The 15,169-nt window shown below is 50.8% G+C and overlaps 2 protein-coding genes across 4 annotated transcripts in view; one reads left to right on the top strand and one right to left on the bottom strand.

Moving 5' to 3' along the window:
• LOC121459734 (cilia- and flagella-associated protein 99-like) overlaps positions 1–6,407 on the bottom strand; it is a 45,118-nt gene extending 38,711 nt beyond the window's left edge. Inside the window, exon 1 of the mRNA XM_041669710.1 lies at positions 6,334–6,407. The gene's annotated coding sequence lies outside the window, so the exon portion shown is untranslated. The remainder of the gene's footprint in view (positions 1–6,333) is intronic.
• Positions 6,408–6,551: 144 nt separating this feature from the next.
• The window catches only part of LOC121459848 (lateral signaling target protein 2 homolog), a 96,583-nt gene continuing 87,965 nt past the window's right edge, over positions 6,552–15,169 (top strand). For 2 of the 3 annotated variants that reach the window (XR_005975982.1, XM_041669908.1), the window contains exon 1: positions 6,552–7,014. Coding sequence is in view for 2 of the 3 variants with exons in the window: in XM_041669908.1 (XP_041525842.1) it covers positions 6,976–7,014 (39 nt within the window). In the remaining variant the exon portion in view is untranslated. The remainder of the gene's footprint in view (positions 7,015–15,169) is intronic. The other variant, XM_041669906.1, reaches the window with a different exon arrangement.

Below are 15,169 nucleotides of genomic sequence, written 5' to 3'. Positions count from 1 at the left end.
GCCTGGGAAGCTTCACTGAGGAGTTAGGGAGAAAGGCTGGAAAGACTTTCACTGAGGACCAGAGTCCCCATGCACCCTGACTGCATTCTGAGCCAGTTCTACCACAGCCAGGGCCTGACAGGGCTCCCAACACAAAGGGAGAACCAGTCTCTCTGAGAATGACCTCATAGAGTCTGCAAACAGCTTTGAAGCCCTGGGACCATGAACAGGCTCTAGGGACACAATAAGGAGGCTCCATGGGCACTGAGGGGAGGCATAGCTAGGACTCTATCCCTGCTCAGCCCTGATGACAGGCACCAGGACAACCTTTTCTCATGCCTAGAAACCCACAGGTCCATTTCATGGTAGATTCCTCATGGGTCAATGGGGTTTTGATCAATGGGGCAGGAGGAGACAGTAGCCTTCTGTCTTGGACAATGCCAGATTATTCAATTCATCGCACACAGATCCACACCTGCCAAGATGCAGCAGGTATGATGTTGGGTATGGTGAGAGGTTTGGGGCTGACCTGCACCCTCTGAAGCCTGCCTCCCTGGAGATTGTCCATTAAAGCCATCCTACCCTATAAGGAGCATCTACTGTTGGAGGTCTTCTGGAAGGCCCTGAGGGCTCCTATGGTCCTCTCCCTCTCTTTGGTCACTCAAGTTATTTCTAGTGAGCTCCCTGGTGAGAGACTTGACTACATGCTAAATGAGCAATAGATGGGCTTCATGCCCAGTGGCCAATTTCACCCTGTCTGAATATGGCTTCCTCTCTCTGGGAGGGACAGAACAAGCCAGACACTTAGCTCTGCCTACATGGGTAGATTTAGGCACTTTTCTGGACATTACTTCATGGAATTGGAGACCCGTGGCTTCCCCTCTGGCTTTGTTGGGGGTGCTCTGTGTTAAGTGAGCCTGGAACTAGAGCCCCCTTTGTGAGACCACATCTGCTAGGCAGTGCCCTGGAGGTCTGTACCTGTCCTGTCCCGTTCTCTTGACTGGTTAGTCCAGTAAGCTGTGATGTCATTGGTCATGCATGACCTTTGCCCTCCTTCTCTGGAACAGCTCTTGGGGGCCCTTTGTTCCACTCTGGATCTCTCCTAAGTGGAAAACAATCTCAGACACTCCAGGAATCTTGGCTAAAGGCAGCTCTGTGGGTGTGGGGAGGTCCTTTTTCCTCGTGTGTGTGTGTCCGTCCATCGAACTCCTAGTTATTAGTGTCTTGGTGACAAATAGCAGCGCTGTCAGGTAGCTCTGGAAAGATACCCGTCTCTACAGGTTTCAGTATGTGCTCCAGAGAAACCTAGTTTTTCTCAGTCAATGCAACTAGTGGACAAAAGACATGTGTTAGGTTCACAGCAAGTGCTGACCCTCACTGCCCATGCCGCAGAAGTCATGCTGGCGGTGGTGGGGTGCGGCTGCGGACTCCTCCAGTGTCAGATACGGTGTTCATGGAATCCTTCTCTGGCCTCACGTCTGAGAAAGAGCATGTGTCTAGGTGAAGCCTTAAATCCATTCACTTGTTCTCCCAGACTGAGCCCTCCCAATGCACCAAATGTGAGCTCCTGAGAGGGTTGGGTGGGGTGGGAGCAGTGGGCCCTAGGCCTTTGACCCTCGCTGCTGCCTTTGACCTTCGCTGCTGGGGGCAGATTGGAGAGGTGAAGTCTCAGGAGTTTATTCCCAGGTTCTTAGTTGTTGTATGACCCAGAAGGGCCTCAGCATGTCACTAGCCCTTAACAGTTCAAAGTCACAGCCTCTGACCCCTCTTCCTTTACTGGGGTCTTTGCATATGGCTCCTTTTTCTTCCCATAAGTTAGGTGATCTCTTTACATCTAGCTACATGCTGACATACCAAAGCCTGCCTTCTTTGCCTGATATTCCTTTCTGGAAACCTCCTCTGATAACAACTAAACGGTCATTAAGCCTGGGTGGGTATGGTAAGCAGGGCCCTGTCGCTCACCCGAACCTCGCCTAGGCCGAGAGTGATCTGTGAATGATGAAGGCAAAAATATAAAAAGGCGTAAGTACCCTAAAACAGCCCCTCATCTAATCTGGAAGATGTAGGTGGCCAAGACAAAACCAACCGAAAGGGCACACTGACTGAACCGAGGACCTCCACCATGCTGGGCTTCTGTCACTGAGCTCCATCCACAGAGATGCAGTAGGGGATCAGGAAGCCCTCATCGACTTTTTAAAAACACGATTTTTTTATTCTTTCAGTTTCACACATGGAGACAATGTGTTTTGACCATATCCATCCCCACATGATGACTTTGCTCAATACACTTCAGTTTTATTGTCTCATTTAATTGGGGGCTAGGTACAGTGATAATAATTTTGTAAAGAAATAAGAATAAAACCCATGTCGAGGAGTTTGGAGTGGGGAATCTGTTTCTCTAACCACAGAGAACTTTCTTTCTGGGTGAGCCTGAGGCCCGGCCTTCAAAGCCTCCCTCGATCCCTGGTGAAGATGTGAAGAACAGCACGCACACACACACACACACACACACACACACATCCCAGGACTCAGCAGAGAGTTTATAAAGATACGCTGCTGAGTGGTAGGGGTGGGACTCAGCCAGATAGTGCAGCCTAAAACACACCATGCCTTGGAGTCTACCTTCAGCACCTAGGAAAACAATGCAAACCAAATTGCCTGGAAACAATGTCCAAGAGTGAGCGTCTTTCTTTCACGTGTTCAAGGTGCCGTCCACGATGGCATGGGAGTCAATGCAGCAGCAGCTTGACAAACAGCCACGTTGCTTTCACAACTAGGAAAACAGAGGGCTGGATGCCTCCGAGTGCTCACCTTCTCCGTTTTATTCAGTCCAGCATCCCCTGCCCATGGCATGGTCCTGCCCACAGTTAAGATGGGTGAGTCTTTCCACATGTGTTAAGGTTATCAAGATTATGCACCCATCTACCTACTCACCAGACTGGAATGTCCAGAGGTCTCTTAGGTGGTGTAGATCCTGTCAACACCAGTCATTATTAGATATTCTGATTTTCTTTTTTTGGCAATTTTCCAATCTAGAGGGCTGAACTTATGTGGATGGGCTGTCCAGTGGTGCCAGGGAGAAAGGACTGCTTCCTGCTCCCCTACTGTGGAGCCTATATCTCTGCAGAAAGTGTGGGCCAAATGCCCTTGACTGACTGGAGTCAAGGAGGACCAAAGGAATCAGTCCAAACACTCCCAAATCCAGAGTGGACCTTGATAGAAGGACACAGAAGGAATGAGTGAAAGAACCAAACTGAAGGTGGGAAGGAGCTCTTGAGAGCCTAGCCTGTCTCTAACTATCCAGTCTGAGCCATCTGGGGCAGGGGTGCCTTGCAGGGACCTGTACATCCACCTGTGACAAAGAGCAGGTGCACTGTGAACTCAGATGGGTACGAGAGAAAGGATTCGTGGATCCTGAATCCCCTCTGAAATCACCTAAAACGTAGGCAAAACAATCACGGTTTGGGTAGGAAACGGGCACAGCCTCAGGCAGCTCTGAGCACCTCAGCTTTACTGATTTCTGACTCAATTTTAGTTTTGTTTCTTCTTGTTTCTGTGTTGGGGAAGGTGGTCTTGATGTGTGGCAGAGGCCGGCCTCACGCTCTCCACCCTCATCTCTCTGCTTCCTCAGTGCTGGGATAACCTGCCCACAGAGCCACACCTAGAGCCAGTGCCATTTTAAAAGTCTGTTTACTCTGAGTGCTACAAGCAGAACCCGGCCTCTCCTGCATTAGGTGGTTAGGTGGCTGCTGAGTCGCATGCTGAGTGCCTCAGTCTTTAGCTTATAGGTAAGAACTGAAATTTGGTTCCTAAGAGGATAGATTTTTTTTTTAATGTATATATGTGGCCTTTTAACTTCCTTCTTTCATCGGGACTCAGGCCTTTCACTTGAAGTGACCTGGAAGGCAGGCTGAAGCAAAGTGAACTAAAGCAAGTGAGGAGGGTTCATTTCTATCAGAAATGAGTTCAACAGCCTCAGCCATGAGATCCCAAATTCATGTTACTGAAAATACGCTCCTGTCCCGTGACTAAAGCCACTCTGTTAAGAGTGGCTACCAAGCCATTCTCCATGGCTTTCTCTTTCCTCCCGACTCTTCCTCAGACCTACTGCTGCCTGACTGGACGGTGACATTTTCCAGACTCCCTGGAAGCTGGCTATGGCCATGCGTACAAGTTCTTTCATCTCTGAGAAGTCCTAGAGGATAAACTTTGGGAGTGTCGAACAGAAGTGGAGAGCCATTCCTTTCTTATCTTTTCCAGCAGGTTTGTGGGCTCAGGAGGTGATGGCAAAAGCCAGTGCACCCATCCTCAATCCTGAGGAAAGAGGTGAAGGATGGTAGCCAGAAAAACTGGTTCCGCTGTACCTCCAGGATTACCTCTTCACACACCTCTTGTATGGACACATAAATAATCTATGATGCTGGAATCAGTTGTTGCCTGTAGTTAAGCCTTATCCTGATATACTTACCTCCCTGGGGTCAGCCTTTATTCTGACCATAACTTCCAACCACGAAGCACAGAAACTAGACAGGAACAGCTCCATGCTTTGGAGTTGGCTAATGATGCACAGACCTCAGATAACTTACTAATCCACTATTACCGCTTATTATCCGTGTGTCTGCTCAAAGTTTTCACTTGGAGAAGATTGTGGTTTTGGGAGAAGCATCTTTTTTTTTAAAATTGTGTTTATTTTTATGTGTGTATATGAATAGGAGCACACACAAGTGTGTGCATTTGTACGTGGAGGCCAGAGGACAACCTTCAGCGTCACTCTTCAGGAACTACCCACCTCGTATTTGAGACAGAGTCTCCCGCTGGCTTGGAACTCACCACCTAGGTTAGATTGTCTGACTAAAGAACCCCAGGGATCCACCTTCTCTGCCTCTGAAGTGCTGGAATGACAAATGTTTGTTACCATGCCTGGCCGTTTTTTTTAAAGATTTATTTATCTTATGTATATGTGTGTTTGCCTGCATGTATGTATGTACACCAGAAACATGCAGTGTCCATGAAGGTCAGAAGAGGGGTTTGATTCCTTGGAACTGGAGTTACAGGCAGTTGTGAGTAGTCAGGTAGGTCCTGGGAACTGAACCTGGATCCTTGGTAAGAGCACCCGGTGCTTTTAACCACAGAGTCATATTGCCCCATGACTGGCTTTTGTGTATGTGTGTGTTCTGGTAGACTTGCTAATAAGGCAATAAAGCAAACTCTTTATTAATTGAGCTATCTCTGCAGCTCCAGAAGCAGCTTTTATGATGGGAGAGCATACAATTGTGGACATGTTGACTTTAAGGTGGTCTGTTAGTTGTACAAATAGTGAAGAACAGGCAAACAGGTCTGAATCCTAGCATTTAGGACAGAGGGGAAAAAAACCTGTTTACAAAACAGTGTGGTTGCCCTGAATCACCCAGGAATGGGCAGCAGAGCAGCTTAAAGGAATAAATAAGTGGTGGGCCACAAGGCCGGGCAGGGCTGAGGGAAGATGCAGGAGCTGCTGGGGCAGAAAGAGGGTCCATACGCTGTACCACACAAGAGGCAGTCAGTTGGGTCACGTATTGCTAATAGTAAGAGAGAGATAAGAGCTCAGACCCATCATTGGATTTAGCAGCTCCGAAATCAAGGAAGACTTTGGTCAAGTGCATCAGAGGAGTGGCTGGGAATGTGTTCAAGAAAGAATGGGTGGAAAGGAATTGGAGCTAGGAGACACCTCCATAGGTGTTTGCTTTTTAGAGCAGAAGGGAGTGGGAAAATCAATCAGAAACACAAGGGGAACATCTCTCCCGGGGCTGGAGGGCTGAACTCCCTTTGAATTTAAAGAAATAGAGGTCAGAGAATCCGGGGAAGAACAGGAATCCCGTGCTGGGTCGGGGGTAAGTCCCTGTCATTGTCTCATTTCAGACCTATGGGAGAGGTGGCTCTGGTTGTGGGTGAGGGGAAAGAAAAAATTGTTGGGGGCAGGTGCATCCGGGGGCTCTTGGGATCTACTGCCTATAGCAAACGCTCTTCGTCTGTGCATGGGAGCTTTAGGTGGGATCACACGTTCTCAGCTGAATTCTTGGCATGTGATAAATTCTCAGATTTTTGACTACGTTTGTGTTTGTGTGTTTACAGATCCCAATTATGGCACTGCTAGGGAGGTAATGCATCACGGAAAAATTATCTTTTTAAAAAAGGTACCATTTGTTGTGGCGATTAAAAAAGAAGTGGTGGAAACACCCTACCTTTAATCATGGAGGTGGGAAGAAGAACGCAAAAGTAGTCTGCCTAGACCAGAAAATAGTAAGCAAAGATTTGAGAACTGGAGTTAGTGAGGATGGGATGCGCTTGGCCCCTCACCCTCACTTGCCTGCCTACCTGCGGGACACCAGGCTTCCACAGGCCTCCGTTTGCCCCCGTGTCGTCTCTCCAGGCGCCGCGGGCCAGAGCCCTCACCGGCCAGCGCCCGCACCCGCAGCTCGCCTGGGCGTCGTTTAGGCGCCGTCACCTAGCAACGCCAGGCAGGCTCCGCTCGCGGTGGGCGCCGGGACCTGTAGTTCGGAGCCGCCTTCCCTGGGTCCGCGTTCCGGGCGGGGTGCGGAGTGGCGCTGGGCGCGGATTGGTGGCCTCACCAGGCGCGCCCCACCCGCCACTCGCGGCGGGCCGGGGGCTTGTGGCGCCGTCGGCGCATGTGCGGCCGTGACCGGCGGAGGTGCGGGGTGTCAGCAATCCGCGAGGCGCCGCGCGCCCAGCCCGCGCCTTTCCGCGCGCCCGCCCGCCCGCCCGCGGGTTTGGGTCGGTAGCGCGCCGCTAGCTGAGCATCCTTCCGGCCGCGCACCTGCCCCGCGCACCTGCCGCCAGCTGCTCCGCACTCCGCTAGGCGCTCAGGATCAAGCGCTTGCTCTCTAGCCGGTCCCGGCCCTGCCTGCGTGTCCTCCCCGTGCCGCAGCCGGGCCCGGGCTCAGCGCTGCGGCGGGCGAGTGCAGTCCGGAGCGCGGCCCGGGCCGGCGCGGCGCGGCGATGATGAACAGGTTCCGAAAGTGGCTGTACAAACCCAAGGTGAGTGGCTCCAGTTGCGGACCACGTCCTTCGCGTCGCGCTTTTCTCGGTCCAGTTCCCTTATCCTGCAGGTCCCTCCTTGGTGAGACAAACCTCGTTTCCCTGGCCCTGTGCAAGTCCCCCTTTCTGGTTTCTGCGATGCCCCTTTCCCGGATTCTGCGACTTGGACAGACCGTGTACCAGGCGCGCACTGACTGTTCTTTGGTAAACCCAGTACTAGACCGGGGTTCCTTTCCGGCTTGGGTGTATTATCATGTACCCTCTTTCTCGTCTCGGCCCCAGCTCGCACTCATTGGTCCCAGCCTGCGTGCTCAGAACCCATACTTCTCTTGGTTGCCTCTTGCGGCACCGCAGATGCCCCTTCATCTTTTCGCACCACAATTATTCTGGCCTAGGATAGTGGGCCTCCCTCCCACCTTCCCGTCGCACTTGTGAGCCGTCCTTCTCCACACTCCCCTTCTCCAATCCCTTGGCTTTGGTCAGACCCTTTCTTCCTGTATCTTTAGAGGGCCCACACACCGCGGTTCGGTCCTTCCAAACTGGACTGATTCGACCTCGGTTCACTTCGCATCCCTATCCGGGTACGGTACCCGCCCGCACCTTTTTGGATCTCTGACCAGTTCTCCGTTTAGTCGCTGGGTAAGGCTCTTGGAGCCGCAGCCTCTGCGGGCCGGAGGTGCGATTTGCTAGCCGGCGCCTCTCTTGGCTCCACCGGGTCGGGTCCCGGCGGCGCGACCCGCGCTTCGGCAGCTGCGCCAGTCGCACTGCGGGCACTGCGTCCCCGCCGCTTGCCTGGGGCTCGCGGTCGGAGCAAGACCCGGTGCGCTCTGCTCAAGGCCGGGCGGTGCAAAGCTGGGGTCCAGCAAAGGTCCAAGACGCACCCACAGCATCCAAAGCTGCGTGCTGGGGGCCCGCAGAGCCAGAGGACGTCAACGCTGGAGGTCTTCAGGGGGTTACGACCTGGGTGGGGTCACTGCAAAGACCAAGGGCGGGAGCAGTGCTGCGGCTGCTTGTTCGTGTCTCGGAAGTCAGAGGCCTCCTTCTCATTGGTCCACCCAAAGAACTGACCCTTCTCCCGCCGTGACTAGCCACTTTTTTTTCTTTTTCTTTCTTTCTTTCTTCTTTTTTTTTTGGTTTAGGGTTCCTGTCCCAGACTCCGTGAATGATCTCTCGGGAGTGGGGTTTCCTTAAAATCATGTCAGCTGACGCGCGCGTTCAGGAGAGACATTCTGTTTGGAAGACTGGCACTTGAGGCTTGGGAGACCTCAAAGGATCATGTTTTTTTGGCCACTGAGGTCGGGAAGTTTTTCCTTGGGTTGGAGAGTGTTGGGGTGATGGCTTATAGAACGTGAGGCTGCCTTTGATCAGCCCTGGCCTGGCCAGAGGGTATTCTGGATTCTTGCACGCAGGTGCAGCAGCGGTTTGTGCTCTTGTCGTGGGGCAATTTTATCAGGCTCTTTCGACCAGGGCGATGGGTGTGGTTTGAGCCTGCTTGTCCTTAGCCACGCCCTAGACGTCTAGCCCTCTTTTTACTGCAATCCCTTCCATGTGCTCAGTCCTTCCTGCTGTCTCTTTGTGAGTCTGCCAGGAGATGCAGCAGCTCCTGCACGGAATTATCTGTACAAGGAGTGTTTTTCTTTCATTTGAGTGACTTTTTAGCACAAGAAAAATAAAACCAAACAACAACAAAACAAGTTTAGTGATGAACTTGCAGCGGGGAGGGATTTGCTTTTTCAATAACATGACAGGGGACTGTTTGCATGCTAAGCTACGTTCTTGTCTCTGGGAATGCTTTCGGGGGCGCTGGGGGTGTCCAGGTGTCATTTCCAGCGGTGCCACGAAAGGAAAAGTGTGTTCTGTGGCCCACCACCTAAGTGTTTGGAAGGGAAAGAGCAGTGCCTGCAAACCCCATTGATTTTCATCCGTAGCTGAATTTACTGTGGCCTTCCCTTGAGGTTGATCCCCAAAGTTAAGGATCGCACCCACAGAGTTCCCTGTTTTCGCAGGCAACTACTTTCTAAATGCAGCCCACGACGACAAGTGGAGAGTTGAGTTGGTAACCTTGGGTGATTCAGCCCAAAGGGGGGTCCTTTTCAGAAGGGAGAGGTAGGTCAGATTTCTCCCTCTGCAGTCCTCCTCATTGTCAGCCCTCAGAGCTGTGGGATGCTGTCCTTGACCTCTGGACTTGAGCCACAGCTCTGTCTCAGATCTCTGCTCTGGCCACAGCCGTCTCTGGAGCTGGTGCCCTGTGGTCAGTCTAATCATGAGCCATCTCTTGTTCCAGATCTGTCATTGGACTTCAATGTCTTGATTGTTTGAAGCATTGGCTTGTGTTATGTCATCCTTGTAGTTTTTATTTTTCAAACCAAAGCTTAGATTTTTGCCTCCAATTATCAACTGAATTTTATGTCTCCTTCTTGCTTGATTGAACATATTTTGACGCAAGTGAGCACAGAGTTGGCCCTCAGAAGATTCTGGGTCTGGAAGAGTTAAGTACTAGTAGTCTGGAGGAGATTGTTGCTGACATAATTCCCTTTCCACTTTTCTATTTAGACCTACTATTTAAACCATATTGAAATGTAATTCCTGCTTTGGTTTAAACCGAACACACACAGACCTTGTTCATTACATGTGGTGGAAATATTATGAAAAATGCTGTTATTCCTACAGTTCAAAAAAGCAATGGGAAATGCTTAGAGAATTTTTTTTTTTACATGATACAAGTTTTGGTTTCTGAAGCACTAAAAACTACTTAAGTTGGGTGAAAAGCATACCCAGTGAATAGTACAATAGATGATGTTAAAATGACATTTTCAAGGCATTTTATTTCTATTGATTTTCTTAAAATAAGCCTTTGAATAGCTCCTTTTACCCCTTGATGGAGACCTATCAGGCTCACGGTATTCTGACTCTGGAGGCTGCGAGGAAAAGGCAGGCGGTAGGGGCTCAGAGGCATTTCTTTGGAGCACTTTGTGCAGGCAGAGGCTTTCTCAGAACATATGCTTCAGAAAGGCGAGGCAGTTGGTGCCCTCCTTGGAAACAAGGGTCTTATCTTGTTCTTTGCTTGGCTGTAACTTTCTCTGACCGACCTGGGTGGATATTGCTGGCTACCAGGAGGGAGGAGGTTGGCGTAAGGTAGGATCCTAGACTGGAACCCTGGCTAAGGTGGGATGTCTGGGCTGTCATGGCGAGCTTATTGATGTGCACGGAGGATGCATTTATAGTTTCCTTCTTTGAGGAGAAACTGATTGGCAGGCAGGTGGTGCTTGTCAAGGGTATGGGGATGGTGGATGTGGTGTCTAGTTTCCATACTCAGCCATGTGCCCCACAAAAAGCCTTCTTGTTTCATCTCTAAACCTCTACCAGGGGAGGGGCTGTTGAGCTGCATGCCTGCTCCTTTGTTGTGGAGTTTCCGTGCAGTCCTTCACTGAGTGGCGTTGAGATACTGTTTGCAAACATCCAGGGTTCATATTACAGATGAGATCCACACTTAGGGCCCTTTCAAATGTGAGCCCACTCTGCACAGACCATCCCATTGGCTTCCTGTCACAAGCCTCCTACTCACATGTTCCTTGACTACTGGCCATGGGTGTGTGGTACCTGGAAGTGCAGTAGTGGGTGGGGCAAGTCTAGGGCTGGGACAGGAGAGTAGTGGTTCCTGTCATCTGCCTCCATCCCAGACCCCTTCCAGAGCCTTTGTCAAATTCAGCACTCAGACTGTGGCTAGGCAGGCCTAAGGAGCTTGAAGTGGCTTCTTTGGTCTTCTCCAAGCAAGATCTCTCAGCAGGAAGCTGGTCTCACTTCACAGGTTTTCCTGTGGTTTCTGTAGTGGGAGTGTGGGGCCTCACAGCTCCTGTGACTCTGCTGGGTGAGGGAGAGGCAGTGCTGCAGGCAGGGCCAGTGTTGTTTCGGTGGGACTCTGCCATTGCTCAGGCTCTGTTCCCAATCAGACTAGCAGGCTTACTGGAAATGTGTGATGTGGTTTCTGTTAAATGGGCGAGTCAGAGCTGGCAGTCCTGAGCTTCACTTAATTGTTATTTGGAGTTGGCATCCAGGAAGGTCATGTGGGTGTATACTCTTCCCCACACTAAATGGGGCAGTGCTCACTTTCATTCACCCTTAAGAGGAGAGATGCTGTTTAAATCAATTTTAGTGCCCGCTTTGGTACACCGAGAATGCCCAGGATAGCAGCTATGCCTCTCTTTGTAGTGAAATGCACGCTTAAGAGCCCATCAGTGCGGCACACTTCTGACTTGTCAGAATTGACAGCAACATGGTGCAGGTGTGTTCTGTGTCCTGCAGAGGTGTGTGACAGTGAGCTGATCCCAGCTCAGAGAGAGAGACAGATGCTTACATTTCAGTGAGTTTTAGGAGTTCCTCTCATTTTAAGTTGTCCCGAGTCTTTGCTCTGACCATGGCTTCCGTGACTATGTAGCACTGGATCCAGAGACAAGGCAGCAGAGGCTGCCTGGTCCTGGTAGCGAACCCTTGCCCTAAGCCTCTTAGCTCTGGGCCTTATTTTCCCTAGCTGTCTGGTGGAGGTGATGGGAGCTGCCATGTAGAGTTGCTGGGAGCAAAGACCCATGGTGGTAGCTCCGCCACAGCTAACTCATAGATAGGATAAGAGGGTGTGTCTTACTGCAGGAGCCCAGAGGCTATCAGAGCCTTCAACTGCTTCTGTTAGGTTCTCGTGAGGGTGAAAGAGTCCACAGGGGCACATCGCCACTGCCACTGCCCTTTTTTTTTTTTTTTGGTGCCAAGAGCAGACCCTGGTACAGATTACTCCAAGAATCCCGAAGGACTCAGCCATGGAGAGCTGCAGTATAGCACGAGGCTACTACACCTCTTTCCCAAGGATGGCGATGCTGGCTGCCAAGTACTTGCCTATCCAGGCACCACCTTCCTGTGGCTGGGATGGCTAGGGCTGATGGCAGTCACTGGCAGTAATGGGTCATCTTGTCAAGCCTGGCCCCAAGTCTCTCAAGGTATCCTCCCATGGCTTATGCCTCCTGCTTGGTGGCTGGAGGCTCAGGATCCAGGGTAGGACCCCAAGGCTGCAGGGCGGCAGGTCTCGCGAGGGCAGGAGTCTTCTGGTATAGCGATAGCTTTGGATTGCCATCTGCATCCCACCTGTTCATGGTTGGTAGGTGGGGAGACAGGCTTCTCTCAATCAAACCCAGAGGTTTGGGTTGTTTCTTTAGCATTTAGACTATCCCAGTGGACTTCACTTTTACAAGAGATGTCATGGAAAGGACGAGCGAGCTTGGTGCAGGCTCACAGCATGAAGAGGCAGAGCCGAGGCCTGTCAGACCTCAGAGCTGGGACAGAAACCATTGTTGTCCTCTGCATGTCAGCAAAGTCCCATTCCTGCAGGAAGGAAGTGTGGCTGCTATCAGCTTTTAAATGGGTCCCATTTGGCTAGACAATTACTTTGTACTTTCCACAGTTGGGTTGCAAAGAAACTTAGATATTGATGGGCAATCCAAGTGTTTGAAGGGGAGAGACAAAAATGAATAGATTTTTTTTCAAGTGATCTGAATAGATTAAGGAGAAGTAGAATAGAACATTTTCTATTATGGTAATTTATGTAGAGTAGTTGGGTAAGATGAATGGATGGTTTTTCCCTTGCTGTATTTGAAGCTCTTCAATTTCTCATTGTTTTCATCCTCGCTGGAGGCAGGAGGTGGCAGCGTGGAGGTCCTCCCAGCTCCACATGGCTCGCACTCTGCCTCTGCTATGGTGAGTTTCTCCAGCGGGGCCCCACTCCCCATGCCAAGAAGACAGGCTGATGCATTCGCTTCTCAGGGAGATGGGAGGCAGTAATCGTCAGTGTCTGAGACTGTTCCAGTTATTTTTAGGAATATTATGACTGAAAAGCCATCTATGAACATTATCAACTGTAAATGTCAGTTAGGCTCCTTTAAAGGGCGCACTCATGTTCTTGGCAGTGCCATGAATAGTAAACAGCCTAAAGGTGGGGATAGCCCAGTGTCTGTCAACAGAGGAGTGCGGGTCTTGAACTCAGGTCGTCAGTGTTGGTGGCAAGAACTTTACTCACTTAACCATCTTACTGGCCCTATAGCACTATTTGAGGTTAATAGACAACCAAGGAAAAGATGTTTGGTCTTGGTCCTTGAGGCACTTGCTGTTCTGGTTTCATAGCTGATGTCTACTCATCTACAAATGCTCCCTGCCATCCCTGCTGGTGGGGTCACCTCTGGAGACAACTCTGAGGAGGATCTTTGCATCCTTCTTAGCCTCTCTGTCTGCTTGGGCAGCTGTGGGCCTTCACCTGGGGCTTCTAAAAGATGTAAGTGAAGGGATGGTGTGGCTTGGATTGATTTTTACTGTTACTTCCATCAAATCTCTACAGACAGACAGACAGACAGACACACACACACACACACACACACACACACAACACACACACTGCTCCGCTGAGTATAGCTTAGCTCCGTTGCAGTCTTTCAGGAGTAGGATAGGAACAGAGGGTGCTAGCCCATAGGAAATCTTGATGTTGTTGGGTCACATTGGTCTGACCCTGAGGTAGGGGGGCAAGCCTCAGAGAGGTGACCCTTCAGCTGGGATAGTGAAAGGACACACAGCAGTGAGCAGAATGATCATTGCAAGGGGCACCTGAGATGTAGGTGAATCTGGCCATATTGATATCTGTGTCTGCAGCATTAGGTATGAGGTGGGGATCATGAAGGAGTCAGCTCTGCCTTTGGGGATCACTCTGGGCTCGCTGGTGAAAGAAGCATGACTGGCAGTTGAGGAGGGTGACTTTGGTGCAAGGACAATGGGGGCTCTTTCTTGATAGAGAGAAATGATGGACCAGGAGTCTGAATAGGGGTGGGTGGACCCTGTATGGTGAAGGGGAAAACTAGGAGTGGGCAGGACAGGAGTTGGAATTTGGACTGGCATGTTTGAAGGGCCAGGCAGTACCTCTGAGAGGAGGGTAAAAGGAAAGCACAGACTTGGCTCCTGACCCTCGGGTAGATATTGTAGCTGGACAGCCCTACCCTGCCACAGTTGTCTGGAAATACGAGAAAAAGGCACAGGGACAGGTTCTAAGTTCTGACCTGGCAAGAGAGGTTAATCCTATAGATCTAGGAGTAAGAGCCAAGGCTGGTGACATGGGCCCGGGTGGGGAGGGTTTCTATGGAAGCTTCTTCTGGCAGTATCTTCCAGGGACTGAAGCTGTGGCTGGGCAAGATGTCCAGGGGATGATGTTTAGCCTGGGCAGGATAGTTCGGCTAGACCTCACGGTTCCCTGGGGGCTGGTGAGGTGGCTTCTGAGCAGCGTTCTATGGTTTCTTATCCTGCTGGAAGCTCAGTTGAGATCCCCCCCCCCCCGCCCAGTACTGGATATGGAACCCAGGATCTGTGTGTCCATGCTGGGGTAGGCTCTCTTACAGAGCCCTAAGCCCTAAGTGGAGATGTTCTGAAGGGAGGTTTTGGGTAGCAGAGCAAAGGGGGCATTGTGCATCCCAGCCTCAGCATGGAAATCACATAGCACAGCATCACTGTGAGGGCACTGAGACTACCAGTCCTCATTGGTTGGAGGCTGTTGGTCACTTCTCTAGGAGGGCACATTCTGTGTGTACACAGAGATATCCTAGGAAGCACTTGGAGTGTTGGCTTAGGCCGAAGGATGGGAGGTTAGGGTTGGGTAGCCTTTTCAAAGGGTGTCAAGTGGGATTTCAGGAAGGAGAATGGAGTGGAGGAGGTGTTTTAGCTCATGGTGTTTCCTGAACTGAGTGATGGAGTGCAGTACGCCCCAATCCCAGGTGGGTGAGTGGTACCAAAGACATCCATCAGCGGAACTGTGGGTAAGAAGCAGCCATGTCATAAAGAGACAAAACTTATGTGGCTTACAGTTTTGGAGGTTTAAGTCTATGCTGGTTGTAGTGATCTAGGAAGAAGGAACCTCAAATGAGAAAATGACCCCATCAGATTGGCTTGTAGGCAAACTTGTGAGATATTTTCTTGTTGTGAGAGGGCCCTGCCCATTGTTGGTCGTGTGACTCCTAGGCCTATAGGCCTGAGTTGTGTATGAATCCAAGCTGAGTGAGTCAGTGAGTGGCATTTCTCCATGGCTTCTGTTTCAGCTATTGCCTTGACTTCCCGCCTTAAGTTCTCTGGGTGATGGACT

The sequence above is a fragment of the Microtus oregoni genome, unplaced genomic scaffold, assembly GCF_018167655.1.
Source record: "Microtus oregoni isolate MIOR12 unplaced genomic scaffold, Mior012 000019F_ref0000042, whole genome shotgun sequence".
Classification (NCBI taxonomy): domain Eukaryota; kingdom Metazoa; phylum Chordata; class Mammalia; order Rodentia; family Cricetidae; genus Microtus; species Microtus oregoni.
The sequence above is the reverse complement of the archived record's forward strand: the minus strand, read 5'-3'. Positions and strand labels throughout refer to the sequence as shown.